Source organism: Podarcis cretensis (assembly GCF_951804945.1).
Source record: "Podarcis cretensis genome assembly, chromosome: 7".
NCBI lineage: Eukaryota > Metazoa > Chordata > Lepidosauria > Squamata > Lacertidae > Podarcis > Podarcis cretensis.
In genome coordinates this window covers 4,296,735-4,317,547 of record NC_137176.1, presented here as the reverse complement: position 1 = coordinate 4,317,547, position 20,813 = coordinate 4,296,735, and the positions used below count along the sequence as shown (strand labels likewise).

General features: G+C 43.5%; 2 protein-coding genes across 5 annotated transcripts in view; one reads left to right on the top strand and one right to left on the bottom strand.

The window, feature by feature from the left end:
• The window catches only part of NRG2 (neuregulin 2), a 144,260-nt gene extending 135,745 nt beyond the window's left edge, over positions 1–8,515 (top strand). For all 4 annotated transcript variants that reach the window (XM_079983547.1, XM_079983545.1, XM_079983546.1 and 1 more), the window contains 3 exons: positions 2,386–2,513; positions 3,159–3,383; positions 5,665–8,515. In XM_079983547.1, coding sequence (XP_079839673.1) covers positions 2,386–2,513; positions 3,159–3,383; positions 5,665–6,316 — 1,005 coding nt within the window. In that variant the 3' untranslated portion in view covers positions 6,317–8,515. The remainder of the gene's footprint in view (positions 1–2,385; positions 2,514–3,158; positions 3,384–5,664) is intronic.
• A 4,937-nt stretch (positions 8,516–13,452) lies between these two features.
• Positions 13,453–20,813, bottom strand: part of PSD2 (pleckstrin and Sec7 domain containing 2) — a 57,938-nt gene continuing 50,577 nt past the window's right edge. Inside the window, exons 12-15 of the mRNA XM_079983519.1 lie at positions 19,500–19,657; positions 18,090–18,234; positions 16,855–16,998; positions 13,453–15,071 (exon numbers count right to left, since the gene is read on the bottom strand). Of these exons, the coding sequence (XP_079839645.1) occupies positions 14,850–15,071; positions 16,855–16,998; positions 18,090–18,234; positions 19,500–19,657 (669 nt within the window). The 3' untranslated portion in view covers positions 13,453–14,849. The remainder of the gene's footprint in view (positions 15,072–16,854; positions 16,999–18,089; positions 18,235–19,499; positions 19,658–20,813) is intronic.

Below are 20,813 nucleotides of genomic sequence, written 5' to 3'. Positions count from 1 at the left end.
AAAGGATGTCACATAGAGGAGGGAGAAAGGTTGTTTTCTGCTGCTCCAGAGAAGCAGACACAGAGCAATGGCTCCAAACTACAAGAAAGAAGATTCCACCTAAACATTAGGAAGAACTTCCTGACAGTAAGAGCTGTTTGACAGTGGAATTTGCTGCCAAGGAGTGTGGTGGAGTCTCCTTCTTTGGAGGTCTTTAAGCAGGGGCTTGACAACCATATGTCAGGAGTGCTCTGATGGTGTTTCCTGCTTGGCAGGGGGTTGGACTCAAGGGCCCTTGTGGTCTCTTCCAACTCTATGATTCTATGATTCTATGACATATGGTTGTCAAGCCATATGTTTAGGTGGAATCTTTTTTCTTGTAGTTTGGAGCCATTGCTCTGTGTCCGCTTCTCTGGAGCAGCAGAAAACAACCTTTCTCCCTCCTCTTTTCCACAGCAATGGAGGGCCATTGCTGTGGAAATGTGGATAACTGAATTTAAGATTGGAAAAAATGAGATACGGAGATCACTGAAATTTGCAGATCCTTCCATCCTTTGTGCTGCCCACTTTGACAGCCACGGCGTGTCTTCAGGCTGCCCCCACCAATGCCTTGCAATGCCTTCCAGCAAGGATAACAGGGGAGGGCCTTTGTCATGCAGCAGCCCTCACCTTTGGTTCAATTAATTGGAGGATTCCGGTTTGCTATTATAGTTGTTTCTTTTTAAAATTGCAAGTTCACCTTACTGCTTTTTGTCATATGCAACCCTGTCCTGGGCTTAAAGGCTGGGTAGGAATTAAACATGATAATAAGTTCCAGTTACAGATAGGTAGCCGTGTTGGTCTGCCATAGTCAAAACAAAAAAAATTCCTTCCAGTAGCACCTTAAAGACCAACTAAGTTAGTTCTTGGTATGAGCTTTCGTGTGCATGCACACTTCTTCAGATACACTGAAACAGAAGTTTCCAGACCCTTCTATATAGTGAGAAGGTGGGGAGGGGTATTACTCAGAAGGGTGGTGGGAATGGGTGATTGGCAGATAGCTGTGATGAGCCTGTTGACGACTCTTAACGACTGCAATAGGTCTTACAGGAAAAAGCAAGGGGTGAGAAGGTGAAAAATGGCTTTGTCATGTATAATGAGATAAGAATCCAAGGTCTTTGTTCAGACCAGGACTCTCCATGGTTTTAAGTTTGGTGATAAGTTGCAATTCAGCAGCTTCTCTTTCCAGTCTATTTCTGAAATTCCTTTGTAGTAAAACAGCTACTTTGAGATCTTGTATAGAATGTCCTGGGAGATTGAAGTGTTCTCCTACTGGTTTCTCTGTCTTGTGATTCCTGATGTCTGATTTATGTCCGTTTATTGGACAAACAGGCCAGACCTTACGCCAAAGAATAAACGGACATAAATCAGACATCAGGAATCACAAGACAGAGAAACCAGTAGGAGAACACTTCAATCTCCCAGGACATTCTATACAAGATCTCAAAGTAGCTGTTTTACTACAAAGGAATTTCAGAAATAGACTGGAAAGAGAAGCTGCTGAATTGCAACTTATCACCAAACTTAAAACCATGGAGAGTCCTGGTCTGAACAAAGACCTTGGATTCTTATCTCATTATACATGACAAAGCCATTTTTCACCTTCTCACCCCTTGCTTTTTCCTGTAAGACCTATTGCAGTCGTTAAGAGTCGTCAACAGGCTCATCACAGCTATCTGCCAATCACCCATTCCCACCACCCTTCTGAGTAATACCCCTCCCCACCTTCTCACTATATAGAAGGGTCTGGAAACTTCTGTTTCAGTGTATCTGAAGAAGTGTGCATGCACACGAAAGCTCATACCAAGAACTAACTTAGTTGGTCTTTAAGGTGCTACTGGAAGGAATTTTTTTTATGATAATAAGTGTTAGCTTTATTTGGGTAGTCTGAGATGAGCATCTGGGCATTTCAGTTGGTGCTATTTGGTGTGTGGAAAGGGGTTTCATTCCTCACTTGCTTAGTATTTTGGCAAGACTTAAACGTCTCTAAAGAGATTGGTTTTTTGCTCAGGTGATACAACTATTGCTCTTATATGCAGGTTGTCTCCTCCGGTGATATGTGTTGCTCTGCATCTTTAGTGTTCTGTGCTTTGCTGCTGGGGAGATGCCAGCCCAGAGATTAGCATCACAAGGTCATAAGCTTTTAAAAGCAATCATAAGCAGCACTTCCAGGCAGGCTAATTGTTTTGGAGGTTCTGAAATTGAAGAACAAAAGTCAAGCATATTTAGGGCGATCTGAATTGGCTGGCCTAATTCTTATCCTCTGTAAATGGAAGCATAATGTAGTATGGTTTATAACAAGCCTATAAATAAAACAATGTTTTCAGCTTAAAATTGATGTCAGATAATTTGTGACTTTCCGCCCAGTATATGTCGAAAAACGTTCCTGCTACTGAGCATGTCATACGAAGGGAAACGGAGACCACTTTTTCAGGGAGCCATTCCTGTTCACCATCCCACCCGTGCTCCACAGGGACTCCGAATTCAAGGCAAAGGTACTTCACACACCAGCTTCAAAACTCAGTTTTGTCTCAACTTACCTGCATAGTGATCTGTGCATATGCAGACATCTGGGAGTGCAGAAAAGCCCTTCGGTTAATGGCATGATGGAAATGTTCCTTGCAGGCCTGTGGCCTCATTTGCAACAGTTTAGTTTCAGTAATTGACTTTTGCTTTTGCTTGTGCCTGTGACATTTTGCTTTTAGATCTCACCTCCCTCATGCTAGCAGGGTCCTCTTATCTTTCTAGAGACAGGCAGTGAGGAAGGGGTGAGCAGCCTGGCTCTCAAAATCAGTTGTGCCCCTTTGAGTGTTTCTGTCCAGCTCTGAGCGGGTTTGAGCAGCCAGAAGGAGCGGTGGAAGGGATGAGGTGGGTCCCAAAGAAAATGCTCCACGTGGAACTCTGTGCTCTTAACCCCTGCATGCCCATGTATAAGTAGAAACAGGGTACAGCTGCGGCTGCATTCATTACCAGCCTCCTTTCTACCCCACCCTCTTTCTCTAAGAAGCTTAGAGCTGCATACATGGGATTAGCCCATTTTATTCTCTCACAAGTCAAGCCTGCTAAGTAATTTGTGTGGATCCATGCAGTATGAGGCTGCTGGGAGAGACCCAAAGTCACTTGCTCTCTTTGATCTGCAGACATGGGAGCCACACTTGGAGCTTGGAGCAGACAGAAAGCCTGACTTCGGACTGTCAGTCTGGGATTATGCTGTCTTCAGTGGGGACCAGCAAATGCAACAGCCCTGCCTGCGTGGAGGCTCGCGCTCGGAGGGAGGCTGCCTACGCCAGTGAGGAGCAAAGGAGGCCCATGATGCAATACAGAGACTCCGTGGATTCCCTTCGAGACTCGCCACATAGTGAGAGGTCTCGTTTTCTGCTGTTATTCTCGCTTGCTGCTCCCACTTGCTTGTCAATATGGATGGTGTTTCACAGACCTGAAAAGCAGAGAAAAGTCCCCCCTCACACAATGTCCAGTCTCTCTCATGAAACAGTGAGAGAGAAGGAGGAGGGATGGTGAGAGCTTTGAGCATCAATTCCAGAGTCAAGATGAATAAGCTGAGTTAAAGGGTTTTTTGTTTTGCAACACACACACACACACACACACACACACACACACACACACACTAAAAGGCCATGTAGCATAATGGCTAAGGGCTCGTCCACACTTACTTTTGCTCTGCATTTCTAGGTCTGGGCTTTCCAGGTCTGTGTCCGACAGTTTTGTTTGTTTGCCCCACTGCTTTCCCTGCAAAAACCTTGCTGCTTAATTGAGTAAATGGCATTCTGCAGAAAATTTGAATTGCCATTTGTTCTGATTCAGCAATAAAGAGCAGATTTTCCTAGGGAAAGCAGTGGGATGACGAGGACAACAACACTTGGCCATAGACCGGGAAAGTGAAGACCTGTGCCTAGAAAGTGTGGCGCAAAAGGTAAATGTGAATGAGCCCTGAGAGTCTGGATTAGGAGGCCCATGGTTAAAATTTGCCATAAATCCACTAGATAGCTGTAATCAAGCTAATTGCTCTAGCCTCACCATATGCAACCTGGGGAAAACAGCACTGACTTGCATTGCAGGTCTGCTACTGTTGCAGAATTACGACCATATAATCTAGGTGAAGTGGTTTGCATGCTGTAAAGCACCACTGTGATCAAAGCCTGGCCCAAACCAGGAGCTTGCCATGTGCTTAGTTCTTTGACTCTTAACACATCTTCCTCACTGATCTCTTTCCCATTTCCTCCAATTCTGCCACTTGACTTCCATCTTAGGCTCACACAGAACTGGAAACTGAACCCATGACAGCAACAGCCAGGCACCAATTACTTTCTTCAGTTGTCTCCTCGAAAATGCTAGAGAACATGCTGCTATAATGAACTACGTTGTGGCTAATCCACATCCGACAGAAACAATGTTGAGGATTAAACTGCAATGATGTGCACACTTGAGTAAAACCTAGAGAACCTACCGTACTTTCAATAAACTCGCATAGCAATCCACCTCATGGGATAAAGAGGCTACGATAATAGGAAGGGACATTTAAGTAGAGGAGAGAGGCATGTTCGGGTTTTAAATGCACCGGATAGTGGTCAGCAGAATAACATAATTCACCTGAGAAAGTAGAAATGGTTGATTTTCTTGGTCTGAGCATAAGTGCAAGTTGCTTGGGAAGAGTGATCACAAGGGTCTGATCTCTGACAATAGGCGGCAGCAGATGCTTCGAGGAAATAAAGAACATAATTTTACTATCATTTTCCCCAGAGCTTGTTATGTAGTGTTTTGTCCTCATGATTTTGAAATATTCCTTGTTAGGAGGATCATCTTGCATTGTTTCAGATACATGTTTAGGAGTACTCTCATTTTGACTCAAGAAAACCACCATTTTATAGTTCAAATTGGGGAAAATAAATACAATAAATGGACAGAAGTATAAAGATTCACAAAATGTTTAGGGGTATACATACCCCTGCGCCCCCCCCCCCAGGAAAAAGCATTGAATTATACCATTGTTATTTGTTGCTTGTTCACCTTGACTTTGGGGTTTTCCCTTGCAAACACAAGTGGGTCCAGGCTTTCAGCCTTAATCTGCTTCGCACTGTAAAATTTAAAAATCACTGAACTGTTTTGCTCATAGTAACAGATAGGTAGCCGTGTTGGTCTGCCATAGTCAAAACAAAATAAAAAAATTCCTTCCAGTAGCACCTTAAAGACCAACTAAGTTAGTTCTTGGTATGAGCTTTCGTGTGCATGCACACTTCTTCAGCTCATAATTGTTCTTTTCACGTGTAAAGAAGTGATCCCATTTGTTTCCTGTGTGTTTTATCTGTGCTCCTAAGTTAAGGTCTCAGCCTCTAACTGAAAAAATACCCCCCTTATTGTTCATTTGACCAAACCCCATAACAATTCCCACCTTGCTCCTGTTGGTGTGGTAATTCTTCTCAGGCCCCGCGGATGATGACTGTCTCCTTGCCACCTCTTTCTATCTCATTGTAAACAAAACACACAGACAAACAGAAAAAATAATTCTGTGCAAGTTGGGCTATTAGTAAGCATTAACTCAGCCTGGATTTAAAGTTCTGTGCTAAAGGGGGGGGGGCTCTTCATTGTGACCCTTCGGCTTGATCCCAATGCCGTTGTTTCTTCTTCTAGGTACGTATCTGCCTTGACCACCCCAGCACGCCTGTCGCCGGTTGACTTCCATTGCTCCGTATCAGCCCACATGCCCACCTTTGAGATCACTTCTCCTAATTCAGCTCATGCAGTCTCTCTGCCTCCTGCAGCATCCATTAGCTTCCAGGTGGAGGAACAGCAGCCATTGCTCCGAAGGTACCAGATCCCTTCCCAAGATATGCAAAGGTATGAGAGTTACTACCAAAGAAGGAGCTACCTGAACGAGAGCACAGGGAGCTTGCCCTCCAGCCCCTTCCGCATCACGGAGGACGACGAATACGAGACAACACATGAGTACATCTCTGTGCTAGATCAGCCAAAGAGAACGGGCAGCAACAACAGGCGGTGGAGAAAATCGAAACTGAATGGGCACCTGTCACACAGGGGCAAAATGCTGAGAGACTCCTTTTCAGTGAGCAGCGCCTCGTACAGTGAATCTGATGAGGAGCTGGTGGCCGAGAGCACGCCTTTCTTAAGTATGAGAAACACGGAGGCAATGGACCCCGATTCACCCCCTCTCTATCGCCTGGCCGATAGCAGGACTTACTATTCCTTCGACAGATGCAACACGCAGGGAGGGAACCAAGTGACACATAACAGCAGATCCCGCCAAGATTCAGCACCACCTTAGAGGCCACACCGACTCTCCCTCATGCCCACTCCCATGAACACACCAGGACTGAGGAAGCGGGGAGGAATAACAGAAAAGACAAATTTTTATTTTATATATAAAAAAGAAAAAATATGAAATGTTTTATTTTCATTTTAGCAATGATGTCTTATAATAGCTAATGGCAAAGACCGTTTTATAAGGAATCTCTATTTATACGTAACATCTTGATTTACAGCTTCTGAGAAAAGAAGAAATCAACAAAAAAAATTAAAGAGATGGGCCAATTTTTGACTACTTACAAATCATTTAAAAAAACAAAATTCGTGGTGCCTTTTGCTGTACGCTAATGCCAGAGTCCACAATGAAAATTACGTTTAAGCATTCTTGAGATCATAAGCTTTATGTTTAGGACAACTTGTTATGGAATATTTTAATAAGCACTTTTCCATTTGAACACAAACACCCTTTTAAATTGCTTGATATCTGGATGTTGGTAATCTAGTGCTTTTAAAGTGTTGCGCACACATACATTTTCTCTTTTGTGCTCTCTCTCTCTCTCTCTCTCTCTCTCTCACACACACACACACACACACACAACACACACACACACACACAACATATGTGTCAATGTTTCCATAAGTCCCTTTCCCTTTCAGGGAAAATAATATGTACTGGTAATTACGTTTTTTAATACAAGATAAGTAGGAAGTGAATAAAGCACACAGAGGCAGCAGCCCTTACAATATATCGCTTAGTCTAAACAGATCCATGAGCAAGGGGAAACCAGATAATTAAACAAATTAAATACTTCGAAGCAGTGTGGTTAAATAGGACTACTTCAAGAAATGCCGATTCTGAGATCTGCTTCAGCCCTGCTACTACTGAGCACAAGCGCTAGCTGTTCATCAGTGACTCTGAGCATCTGCTGTCTGTTCTTCAGAGCCAAAAAAGGTGCAGCCCAGATTCTGATGCCAGCTGGGTCATAAAACAACCATGGAAAGTTCAGGGGCTGTTGATGACGTGTGCGCACCTATTTTAAAAGCCCAAAGTGAGCTAAGAATCTCCTGAAGTACATCGCCCCGAGCACTAGCTGTCTCCTCCTCCTCCTTGTCCCAAGTAGCGTCACCAGCATGCTCGCTCTTGCCGCTACCTCCCCCCCCCAGAAAGAAACAAAATAAATGCCACTATCAGTGTGCCCTGTTTTGTAAAGACAGTTGTTATTGTAACGTTCTAGCGTTTCATAATGACTTTCTTAAAAACATCTATCTATATATTTTAGCAAGCCGCACGGCATCCCATCGTGTCACTAGCAGCTCTGAGACAACTTCTTTGTACAGCTGGCAAGAAAACTCCCATGACAGAGAGAGATCCCTTCTTTCCTTTCCGTTCCTCGTGGGGCCCTCTGGTTTACATCCTAGCCTGCCTCTTTTCTTTTTCTCTTATGACTTCTGCATGTCCTTTGCATTTCAGATACTGTAGATTGGATGCATGGAGAAGCTGTGACTGAGAAGAATAAAATACAATTGCCAGTGTATTTCTTTTAACTTTTAGCAATAAAGTACTTTAAACCCTTTGTTCCTCATCCACAACAGGGTCCAATAGAAACGCTGCTAATTTGTCATAAAGATGATTGTAAAAAACAAAACAAAAAAATTGCTCTGGATTGTCTGAATGTCAGAACTCTTGACTGTTTAACACTTGAACTTTTTTAATATTATAAATAAAAGTAAGAAATGACTACCAAGATTCTAAAATCAATTTCACAGTCAGTGGTGAGAGAGAAAATGAAAGACTGGGAGCCATTATAGGAGGTCTCAATTGGATCTAGACTAAAGTTCTCTGATTTGCAATAACAGACCTGGCCTAATCACCTCCCTTTCCTTCAGTGAGTAGCCAGTTGCTCTGACCTGGGCTCTCAAAGCCAATTCTGACTCGGGATGGAAGGATCTATCAGTTTCAGATCTCTCAGTTTTTCATTTTTCAAATCCTGAATTCAGTTCTCCACAATTTGCAGGAATGTGTGATTTTTTTTTAAAAAAAACACATTTTCATTTTAGTGTGAATTTCTCCTAATAAACACATTTTATACACAATTTTGACTGTTGTACACATTTTTGCAAGCAATTCCCCTTAATAAAATGTGTCTTCTTTGTTAGTGAAAATATTAATTTTAACAACAATAGTAATTCTGTGTACACTTTCCTGTAATATATCATTTTTTTAAAAAAAAATTAGTTGGTTGGAGAATTGCATTGCAAAATTCAGATAAGTGCAAATTTCAAAGGATTTCAGTTTACATATTGTTCCAGAAAGTGTGAATTTGAGGGTTTAGACTTCCGACATGTACCAAATTGAATCTCCCCTCCATCCCTGCTTCTGACACACCAATAATTTGTCCCAAATTGGCATAAAATTGCAATTGCATTAATGCTGCAATCCTGTGCAAATTTCCTCTGAAAAAAATAGCATAGGATTTGAATGCACCTGCCATTTTACTGGTTGTTCAGCCAGTTCTTTTTTTAAAAAAATTGGGTTTTGCAAAATGAATAGCCTCACTTTTTATATTTTACAAACAATAAGCTTAAACCACAAAAGAAAATAAATACCCCTACTCCCTCCAACCTTCAAACATGGAAAGTCATTGTTCAAATGCCCACGTCATACAGGTAAGTATATTGATGTCTGGATAGCTGAGATGTCATGAGCCTCAGGAAGTCCATATTTCCTTTTCTGGTGTAGGTTTAACCTTTGAACAGGAGAAAACTTACAAAAATCTATTCTCAAATCACATTCTGAATCATGATTTTGCAATAAAATGCAGTTCTGTCTAGACTCCAATAAGGTATTGAAGCTCCACTGGGTTTCATCAACAGGGAGCCTTGTTGCTCACACTGGATAAAAGACACAGGAGCCGGTGCTGACCTCAGATGAGGCTGTGCTGAAAATCATGAGTTTTTCAGGCTACAAGTCTCTGGACGTAGTGAACTGCTGAGTGTGTTGAAATGGCAGCTATTTTGTCATAACTACAACCAGATCCATCATGAAATTAATCGTTTGAAAGATGAGTTTTGTTTTGAGCAGCTTACTAGTGCTGCATACACCAGCAGCAAAATGTCTGTTTGTGTGTGCTCTTCCTTGCTCTGAGCACAGAGTGCCTTTTCTTAAATCTATGAAATGTTGGACAGTATGGAAGTGGTGCAGCCTTTAGCAGCAGGTGCAGTCCTAATAGCCATTTTTGGTATCCCATTCCCCTTTTGGCATTTTTTAAAAAGATGGACAGGTACATTGGGGTTTATTCTAGATTTATTGAGATTTTATGCGACTTCTGCTTTCCTTTGCGTGAAACATCATATGCAGATTCATTCACCAAAGAGCCCATAAAGTTATTTTAATGTTTTCATGCATTTCTACATAGGTTTTATTACACCTACCTAATAAAACGGATTTCTTATCTGCATCTGCCTGATTTCTTTAACATACTGCCTTATTTTTTTTTTTTATAACTGCCAAGAGTCTAGTTTTCACAAAAGCTTTGTAAGCGTTTTTCTTTGCTATGATACAACAAGCATTTGCAGATTGCTTGTGCAATTAAACCAAATAAACACTTAGGAATGCCCACAACAATAAGAAGCCAGCAATTATTACATACAGAAATAAAAATGATTGCATACAGAGTCTAGCCAGGCTCCAGTAATCTCTCTCACACTCCTGAGGGGAAATGGCTCAGGTGAGCATGGCTCCTAAAACAGCCTTAGAACAAGGCTACATTGTGGCACAGGGCAAAGGGAAGCCTGGAAGGAAAGCAGGCTGCTCCAAAAACCTGCTTGGATTTCATGGAATAAGAGAATTGCAGAGTTGGACAGAGTTGGACCAGGGTCAATGCAGGACTCTCTTGGCCAACACAGAGCTTGAAGTCAAGGCTCTGAGATTATGTGTCTACCAAGAGCTGCACAACGACACCATTTCACTCCATGGGCTTTTGCAGGGTGTGTGTGTGAGAGGCAGAGGGCAGTTGCCAATAGGCAGTGCAACCTTTGCTGATGTCACATGGCCCCCATGTGACTCCTTGCGCCTGGGTTTGGGACACATTCTATTACTTCAGTGGCTAGCGGGGGATGAAGTTGAGTATTTGCAGGCTACAGAGGAGACTCTCAGTCTCCACTATGAACATGGAACATGGAACATGGAACGCAATGGAGTCTGAATTTGGGACGCGGGTGGTGCTGTGGTCTAAACCACAGAGCCTAGGGCTTGCCGTTCAGAAGGTCGGCGGTTTGAATCCTCGAAACAGGGTGAGCTCCCGTTGTTCGGTCCTTGCTCTTGCCAACCTAGCAGTTCAAAAGTGCAAGTAGATAAAGGTACCACTCCAGCGGGAAGGTAAATGACATTTCCGTGCGCTGCTCTGGTTTGCCAGAATTGGCTTAGTCATGCTGGCCACATGACCCGGAAGCTGTACGCCGGCTCCTTCAGTCAATAAAGCGAGATGAGCACCACAACCCCAGAGTCGGCCACGACTGGACCTAACGGTCAGGGGTACCTTTTTTTAAAAAATGTAAGCTACCATATTTTTCCGTGTATAAGAAAATATTTTCCCCCAAATTTTTTAAGTTTAAAATTGGGGGTCGTCTTATACACGGAATGTTGCAATTAAATATATAAACAAATAAATATATACCATCATCCATATTCTCCCCCCCTCCCCAGCCTTCCCTCACTATTGGCCTTACAACAAACCCTGGTCTGGTACTCCCCTCCCAGCAGCCCCCACTCCAGACATTGTTCCTTCCACCCGGTTCCCTCAGCCGCCCCCTGGCTACCCAGACCCCCATTCCCTAAGCACACTCACTCAGGCAGCTCTGGCAGTCACAGCTCCTCAATCAGCGTTTGCATATGCCGGCGCTCGTGGAATAAATACGGTACATACCGTAAATACTGAGACAAAAGTGCAACACACAGGCGGGAGAGATGGAGCTGCAGCTAGTGTGGAGTTACACTGAGCTCACAGGGGCAGCCCCCACTACACAGCTTGCCTCACTGTTTGATGTTTAAATATATGGTACTAAATATACAGGTGTTTTGAATATTTAATAAAATATCAAAGTTGTTCTGCTTAGTGTTCAAAATATTTATTTCCTAATTTGGGACTCAAAAAATAGAGGTTGTCTTACACATGGGCACATCTTATACACAGAAAAATATGGTATTTCCTGGTTTTTTTTGGGGGGGGTGGCAGTTTATGAATGTTTGCCAAGTTTTGTTGTTGTTGTTACTTGTGACATTAGCCATTGTGGGAGGAAGGCCTGAATAGTCCCAGCTTTTCATCCTCATCATCCATTCTGAGTTTGTTGGAGTCACATTAGATATGGCAGTTGCCTTTTATAGAGAGAACATAACTAACAGCTCACCAAGTCTCATGAGCAATGAGGGGGTGGGCAATTCAGGTAAACCCCCCCCCCACTCCTTGTTTTTCCTCTACCACTCTCCCTCCATCCTCCCATTTCTCACGAAGCCTAGTGCCTCCGTCAGAATAAAGGGAAGGGAAGGGGGTGAATAGCTTAGCAGAGTTCTTGGGCAAACGTGCACATGGTTGTAGCTTCAGCCAGACAGCCCCTAAATGGCTATCAGACATTTTCATTCTATCTCTTTTCACATCTCTGACATGATGTGTGAGATGCCCAGATAATTGTTTGTTCCTGCAATTGTGGGTTTTTCCCCTTTGGGTGCTCTGGGGGGAGCAATGTAATTGGCTTGTCCCACTGGCTCAGCAGGTGTACACTTGTGGGTGCCTAGGTGGGTGTGTAAGGAGCTCCAGTTTCCTTGGTGCCAGGAAGTCTGGGGAAAAGGGCTTGCAGTAAGATGACTTTCCAGGGCCCTGCAGCTAGCCAAGACCAAGAAAGCACGCCTTTTTCCCAGGATGGAAGAGAGGGTAGGAAAAGTGGGTGCATTTTGGACTTGCAGCTGTCCATGGAGGCGCAGGTCAAGTCTGTGTCCAGGGCACCTTTGAAGGTGACCCAGAAACTACAACTAATCCAGAATGTGGCAGCTAGACTGGTGACTGAGAGCGGCCGCCGAGACCACATAACACCGGTCTTGAAAGACCTACACTGGCTCCCAGAATGTTTCCGAGCACAATTCAAAGTGTTGGTGTTGACCTTTAAAGCCCTAAATGGCCTCGGCCCAGTATACCTGAAGGAGTGTCTCCACCCCCATTGTTCTACCCGGACACTGAGGTCCAGCTCTGAGGGCCTTCTGGCGGTTCCCTCCTGTGAGAAGCCAAGTTACAGGGAACCAGGCAGAGGGCCTTCTCGGTGGTGGCGCCCACCCTGTGGAACGCCCTCCCACCAGATGTCAAGGAGAAAAACAACTACCAGACTTTTAGAAGACATCTGAAGGCAGCCCTGTTTAGGGAAGCTTTTGATGTTTGATGCATTACTGTATTTTAATATTTTGTTGGAAGCCACCCAGAGTGGCTGAGGAAGCCCAGCCAGATGGCTGGGGTATAAATTATTATTACTACTACTACTACTACAACAACAACAACAACAACAACAAAACTGCGGGAGGCAGTGGAGGACAGGAGTGCCTGGCATGCTCTGGTCCATGGGGTCACGAAGAGTTGGACACGCCTAAACAACTAAACAACAACAACAATAATAAAGAATCTAAGAAGGAAGAAATGTGGACGTGCATGTGATGGTAGTCAGGGAAAAGTGGGAATTCAGTGGTCAAGGTCATGACCAGATGGCATCTGAGTTTGTGCTATCTTGGGAGCCTGAGAATTTGGGTAAGAAAACTAAAGTTGGAGGGTCTTCCCAACCCTAACCCTAAGTAATATTAGTAATAATCATTTATTACCCACTATGGGAGGAGGGTATATGATAGTGTTCTTGTACATATTTGTAACTTGCACCAGACTGTTGTTCTTTCTAAACTCTGAAGTGGAGATGAAATACCCAGAAAACTGTTTCAACAATCCGCATCTCTTTGCAGGCTAAACTGAAAGGAACGATCCAGGTGACTCTTTCTGGGCTGGGGTTCCTCAGCCCAACCGAAAGAAATAAATGTGCAGTTTCCTCCACTGTGGAAAATCTCTCTATATGTGTGGGTATCGTTTCTGCTGAGTTGTTGAAAGTCATCAGAAAGAGGACCAGGTAGAGCTTTGGATTAATCCATTTTATTAACAGGTTCATCATCATTTGTACATGATTTGTAATTTATCATTTCAAATAAAACTATCAAACTGTACAAAAACAAAGAGATTTAAAAAGGGGGTGGCAAAACAGGATGGTGGCTTCCCCAGTGGTACGAAACATGGAAACTCAATAATTTATAAATTCTCAAAAGCTGTGAGAATCCAAACAAATCTCTTTATTATCTTCATCTTAAAAAGCTGCAAAAATAGAAACTGTAAATTACTGTAATTAGCAGCCACAAGATCCTTTAAAACTGGAACTTGATTAACTGTGAGCATGTCTAGAAAAGAAGATGAAAATGAGTCAATCAGTAAATAAAGTGCTGAAGGCCTTGAAAACGCAGCGGAGTCACTTCTACCACAGCAAGAAAGGAACAGAAGCACAACATCCCATTGAGCGAGTATATTTATGCTTACAGCAAAATGGAATATGTACAGCTATCTGTTATGAGCAGCTCGGTCCCCCACCCTCCCCACGCGTGTCGCTTAGCTTGCAGTTGCCTGGATGCCCATGAAGCAGAAGCAGAAGGGAAGGGGCACAGGAGAAGAAGCAAGAGAGAATTCCCTATTTACGGTGGCTGAGTGCACAGCAAGAGCAGAGCCTGCACTGCAGCACAGCCAGCCGGGATTCAGTTACAGAAGAGAAAAAGAAAGGTCCATTAAGCTACTAAATGTTCAAAACGTTACTTAGCACTGCTAAGATCCCTGTATAGCAAAGTTATTTTCTTCCTGTCCATGTTTTGGGCACTCTTACCTTTACAAGGTTATATATTTGACACCAAGTTTTAAAACTGTACGTACATTTTGGCAGTAGAGCAGATAATGTAGTTATTGCAATACATGGGCCACTCATTGAGTTCTGGTGATAGCATTTGATTTTACATGTACACTGTTCACCCAGTTACCTGTAGAAATGCTGCCCATTGATTCTGTTTATCTGCTGTCCTAGTATTTCTTGACTTGTATACTGTAAGGACTGTGGCACGGCAGCACCACTGGTAGTAGTTAAAGTAGTTAAAGGAACAGATTTGGTCGTGTCTCCATGTTGCTACAGCGCTGCAGCAGTTGCTCAGTGGAAAATCCAGCTGTTTACAAGGAAACACAGCTGGCAAAAGAACATCCCAATCCTTGTATGGAAAACTTGTCCATTTATTGCATGCACAGTAAAGGGAAATGTCGACAGTGATAACCAGTGCAGACAGTCTATGATCCTGGAATACTTAAGCACCAGAAGAGAAGCTTCTTTGAATTCTTTCTGCTGTAGTATTTGCATTATGTACTTAATGCACACCCAAGAAACTATTGTGCTCATAAGTTTCAGTTGAGGAGGACAAGATACCACTTTCTGGTTACTTTAACCTATTGGTTACCTGACGTGTTCTGGTCTGTCAGGTCTTTCTCTGCTTTGCTGTTTACCACAGGCAACTGCCCTTGGCTAATGGAAGGGCTGGAGTAGGTCTTCCTCAAGGAAATGTCTTCAGCTTCCATTGTGAAGAGGTTGGCTTCTATTTTTTCCAGATCATCTGTCCCGGCCTTTATTTTCGCACACAGAAGATTGATGTATGTCTCATAGCGGCTTTTCTGTGAAGGACAATGAAACAGACCAAAAAGCCTGAGAGAGAAAGTCAGAAATGACCAGAACAATAGATAGAGAGAGAAGTGCTGGGGATTTCTCTTTGTGACCAGGAGGATGTGTTTGCTTCAAGGATGGGTAAGCGGTCAGTAAGGGAGCAACTACAGGACCCCAATCTGGTTCATTACATCACATGAATTGACATATAAATCTGCTCCATTCCACATTTATCTGAATAATTTTTGGGAAACTTCTTTAAAAATCCACATAAATTTAATTTTTTTTTTTAAAAAAAAAAGTTAAGTAATTAGGAGGTGGTTTAAGAGTTCTCTCTCTTCCCTGTTCCCCTTTCTTCTTCCTTTTTACACCTACCAGCCCTGGTTTCTGCCACAGCAACTCCCTGAGAGCAAGGACACAGCATGTCCCATCATGCACAGGAGGAATTGCAGTGCATTTTCCAACACATGCAGCAGCAGGAGCAGCAAGCTAGCTTCTTTGATAGTATGGAAGGACTAGTGATGGGGAAAATGTCTTCCAGCTTGAGCTTCCATTAGTGTACTTTAGAAGTGAACTTACTCTTATGTGCATATTTTCTATCAAAATATGCATTTTGAAATACATTTTGGCACATTTTTGAACTGAGCTTTTGAAAGGGAGCTAAGTCTGGATCCATGCCAGGATTAGTCCAGGAAGAGTGGATCAGATCCCTTCATCTTGGAATGCACAAATACTTAATTCCTCAAGCATCATTACATGCACTTGGGCTCCTGACCAATGAATTCTGTGAGGACAGATAAGGTGTACCTCTTTTGGACAAGCCAAAAACAAAGAACAGCAGAAGTTCAGAAAACCCAATAAAATACAACTTCAGCAGAAGACCTACTGAAAATGGATAACACCTTGAGCTCATGCATTGTGCAGAAATCACATGGGCAGGCGCTATGCCCTGAATGCCTCACTTCAGGTGGATAATAACTTTGTTTATCTCAACAATTTGAGGACCTTCCTAAACATCCTATACTCATATCAACAAAGAACCTTATTTATAGTGTTTTACAGGTATAAAGCTACTTGGGAGACGTGCAATTAAGTCTAATCAGGATAATTACACAGGGAACTGAGTCTTTTGACTGCCGGGAAGATATTGTAAGCCGAGAGAGAGAGAGAGAGAGAGAGAGAGAGAGAGAGAGAGAGATGCTTAGAGGTTTGCTCTGTGTGTGTCATTTCTGCACTAGGGAACCATGTTTAGGACCCTACAAAAATATGTTCCCTGGGAGAGCATCCCAAGCACCATAAGCTATTGCTCATGCCCCATCTGAGGGCGGAAAGAGGAAGTCAGACCTAAGAGAGGAAGATCTGGCCCAAGTGGCTTCCCCACCACCACCACTGCAAAACCTTCTGTTCCCACTGCTTCACTGATGCTGGAGCTCAGACATTTGTAGAGCCTGACAAGGGTGTGGCAGGGACCTATCTAGTCCTCCAACACACCCCCAAACCGGCGGGAAGACTATGTAAGTTGACAGGGTGCATTTTTTCCAGTGGGTAGAATGATGGAAAGTCCCTAGGAATGTATATGTGACCCTGCAATTCTACTGCAGCGCTGGTGTCATGAGCCCTGCAGGACACTGGAAATGGTGACTCATTTGCCTCCCTCCTGCTGTCTGTTTGGACTGCTCCTTAAAAGTCTTTAAACAGAAAGAGATTATGAGCTCACCCATGCTTCCCCAGTCATTCTCTCCAGGTTTACCCTATCTTTGCCCCACAGATCATTTGTCACCTGGAAAGCCTCACCTCAAATATTAAGTAATGCTCTTTCAGGCGATATTCTTCAGCCTCTTTGGACTTGAGGCCTTTCACTACCGGGTGTAGTTTATGCTCTGTTAACTCATCTGCAACTTGCCTCATTTTATTCTCATGAGACTGCAGCTGCTCCTCCTGGAAGGTGAGGAAGAAGAGAGACTGAGTCAAGTTCTTCAGAAATAAGCATGTATACAAATACAAAGGGATCTACCAGAATTCAGACTTTGCACTTTTTCTGGAGACATATAGTTGGAACAGACCTGGCCAGAGTCACACCATGCCTTTGTTAAAAAGTTACAATTGGATTCTCACATGGAACTGCCTTTGAAGTAGGACCAGATGCAAACTACTGCAGCTGAAATTTTTTATTGTGCTACTGAGTGGATCATGTGACCACATTGACTTCATATCTCCATTTCCAGCACAATTCAAAGTGACTGTTGTTACCTTTGAAGCCCTGAATGGTTTGTCACCAGGCTTTTCTATATCCTGCCACCAGCAAGGGTTCAGTTAGTGAGTTCATATCAGATGGACCTCTCTGCCCCAGGGGTTCTACCTGGCCTGCTCTGTGAGGCAAGAACTTTTATTTCAACAAAGCCCATGGGCTTAGCTGGTTTCTGGGTGATCTCTCAAACTGGATTCTTTCTTCTGCTCATTTTAGATCGTGTTGTGTTGTATTTTTAATTGTGTTGATTGTATGCCACCTTAATGCTGCAGAAATATTTTTGGAAATATTAGATATGGATTTAGAATGAATATTTAAATAAAGAAATAACATAAACAAACATGGTGGAATGTAATGGGTGGTCTATCACCACTAGCAAGGTGACCCTAATGTCAAAGTTGCCACAAGGGCATCACTCTAAGGGTGAAAGGGTAGCTGTGGGAAGATCCTGTCTCCCTCTTGTGGGGGAGCCATTTTGGAGGTCTTGGAGAGGAAGCAAGAATGACGCCACATGCCTCTTCCCTTTAACAAGAGTGGACAAATGTGGCAGACAGGTCAGGAAGGGCGAGGACTGAGGGCAGGCAGTTCGTTTTATCCCAGATTGCAATCTTGCTTCATTCTACCACTATTAGTTTGTGTGGTCCTCAATGACTGTGCTAATGTCGTGAAGAAATTAATAAAAAATGGGCCAAGATGAAGACTTAAGCATACATTCAGCACTCAGTTGGGTGGCTTTCTGCCATATATGTACATACACACGCTTTTTCCTTTTTCCTTTTACCTGACACAGCTTGGTTGTTGAAGATGGCAAGAGAGGACGGCAGAATTTTTTCATGGAGCAAATAGCAGCTGGAAATGCAGGGGCAGAAAAAATGGCAGCCACCAAGTTTATTCTCAGAATCCAGGACAGCATTTCTCCTTTGCTTCTATGGAGACCAGGCAGGGTTGAAGGAAGAGGACCATTACACACAAGAGTAGGAGAGGCAGGGTGTATCAGAAGTGGGGTGGGATAGAGACGGAGAACACACATGCCAATATGATAAAAGTGAAGGGAGACTCAATACATTTCTCTTCCCACTACGCAGCCTTTCTGAACTGCTGGGTGTGTATTGAAGCCTTTGCTAATGACTTGAGATCCAAGCAGTTTGGGACCAGATTATCTGAAAGAATGCCTGATTCAATATAGACCTGCCTACCCACTTTAATTGTAGCAGAGGAGGTTCTCTGGTCATCCCGCTTCCTGTGGGAATCCATTACATGACCACCAGGAAGAGGGTCTTCTCTGCATCCACTTTGTGAATTTAAGGTAAATTAAGGGGGTTGGAAGCCCAGGTGCAGTTTCCAAAATAGGGGGCCCCCTTCTCCCCAGAAGGAAGGCATGAAATAAGGTGCCACACAAAAGTCTTGTGGTATCTCAAAGATTAACACATTTACAATGGCATAAGCTTTCCCCTCGGTCACCCCTGTTTTTGCACCAAGGGGTTAAACCCTCCCCTCTTTCATCTAACCATGTCATAGAGATGTAAACCAGACAAGAACCTTCATCCAAAATCAATCATCTCTTGGTTTACGTGGTTAGTGGAATGCTTGGTGGACAGTTGCTAGTGCCAGTTAAGTAGCCATGTCTGCAGGAGGCCTCAGAATAGGGATATAGACTGCTTGCGTCTTCTGAAGGCAATTGCCATAGCCGTATGCACAATAGTTGGCCATGGGTCTTAGAATACGGAGGCAAAACAAGGAGAGCCCTTCCACAGCCAATAGTACATGGGGGGGGGGGCTTATTTGGAGGTGGTCAGATCTTTCACTATTGGAGGGTGGGGTGGGAGACGCATATTTGAGAAAGGGAGAGAAAGAAGTAGATCACACCCATATCTTATTATTCCAAAGAACTCAGTACCTTACACAGTTTCCCCAGAAGCTTACAAGGCCATACCTGCTTAGCTTCTGCAGTAAAACAGAGACATGTTCCTTCAGGTAATAAGGAGCTATAATGCCAACTAAGCAGTGATGTCCTGTTTTCTAATTCTGTCTTTAATAAGAAACACAACGTGACAAGGTACTTATGAATAAGCCCCCTTGAGACGAGGACTTTCCTAACGTCCCCCATGATGTGGAGAATGGCTGGGCAATCTGCACTTGGCCAAGTGAAAGGACAAGAGGAGGACCTCATGGGTTCTGTTGGAACACTTACGGCGCTTGGAAGAGGAACACTCTCCAGTCTGCAGTCTTCAGCTTCAGCACATTGGATTTTTTGCTATAATCGGAGGCTTTTGTGGCTAAGGCATGGTGAATGCGGATGGCATTCTTTAGATCTACTTCAGAAAGCTCTTTGTCAGGTTTGTATTCATCCTGTGAAGGAAAAGAGAGATAACAGTGATAGCAACTCAGATAGAATCATGCTGGAAGGGACTTACTAGCTTTCCAAAACTGTTCCAGGCAGGTGTTTATCCAGTGTCTCCTTAAACACAAACACATACACATCTCAAATGAAGAAAATAAAAGACAGAAGAGATTAATCAAATGACACCCACTAGTTGGCAATATTGGTCTCACAGGAAAGAGTAGAAGGAACAGTGGCTTTGATTCAAAGAACCATGAGCGGCATGAGTTTGTTAGCACTGCTCTGTGAATTATTGTTCTGGAATAAAGTTTGTGCTATCTTGCATCTTGAGTTGCATCATATTATTAGAAACATGAAGCATGATACAGGTTGTAGTGTTTAAGTGTGTGGTGTATTTAGGTCTGTATAGTTAAAGCCATGGTTTTCCCAGTAGTGATGTATGGAAGTGAGAGCTGGACCATAAAGAAGGCTGATCGCCAAAGAATGGATGCTTTTGAATTATGGTGCTGGAGGAGACTCTTGAGAGTCCCATGGACTGCAAGAAGAACAAAACTCTCCATTCTTAAGGAAATCAGCCCTGAGTGCTCACTGGAAGGACAGATCATGAAGCTGAGGCTCCAAGACTTTGGTCACCTCATGAGAAGAGAAGACTCCCTGGAAAAGACCCTGATGTTGGGAAAGATGGAGGGCACAAGGAGAAGGGGACGACAGAGGACGAGCGGTTGGATAGTGTTCTGGAAGCTACCAGCATGAGTTTGACCAAACTGCGGGAGACAGTGGAAGACAGGGTGCCTGGCGTGCTCTGGTCCAGGGGGTCACGAAGAGTCGGACACGACTAAACGACTCAACAACAACAAGTATTTAGGCAAGTGAAGAACGCTGGGGTCGGGACCCATGTTGTTATATAAAATCAATGGGGTGTTGCAGAGAGAAAACGCGGGTGGCTGTGTACTGCGGATTTAGTAGACGTGATGATCAACGTTTTGCCCAACACATGAGCAGCCAGTTGCATCAGTGCCAGCAATACGCAAATTCTTTGTTAGCCAAGCGTTAGGAGTATGACTTCACTGAAATGTGCACCACACAGGACAAATCCTTTTCCTTCAATAAACTTTATTGTTACAGGCCAGTGAACAATTGTGCTCTATACAAGTGGAAGTAGCT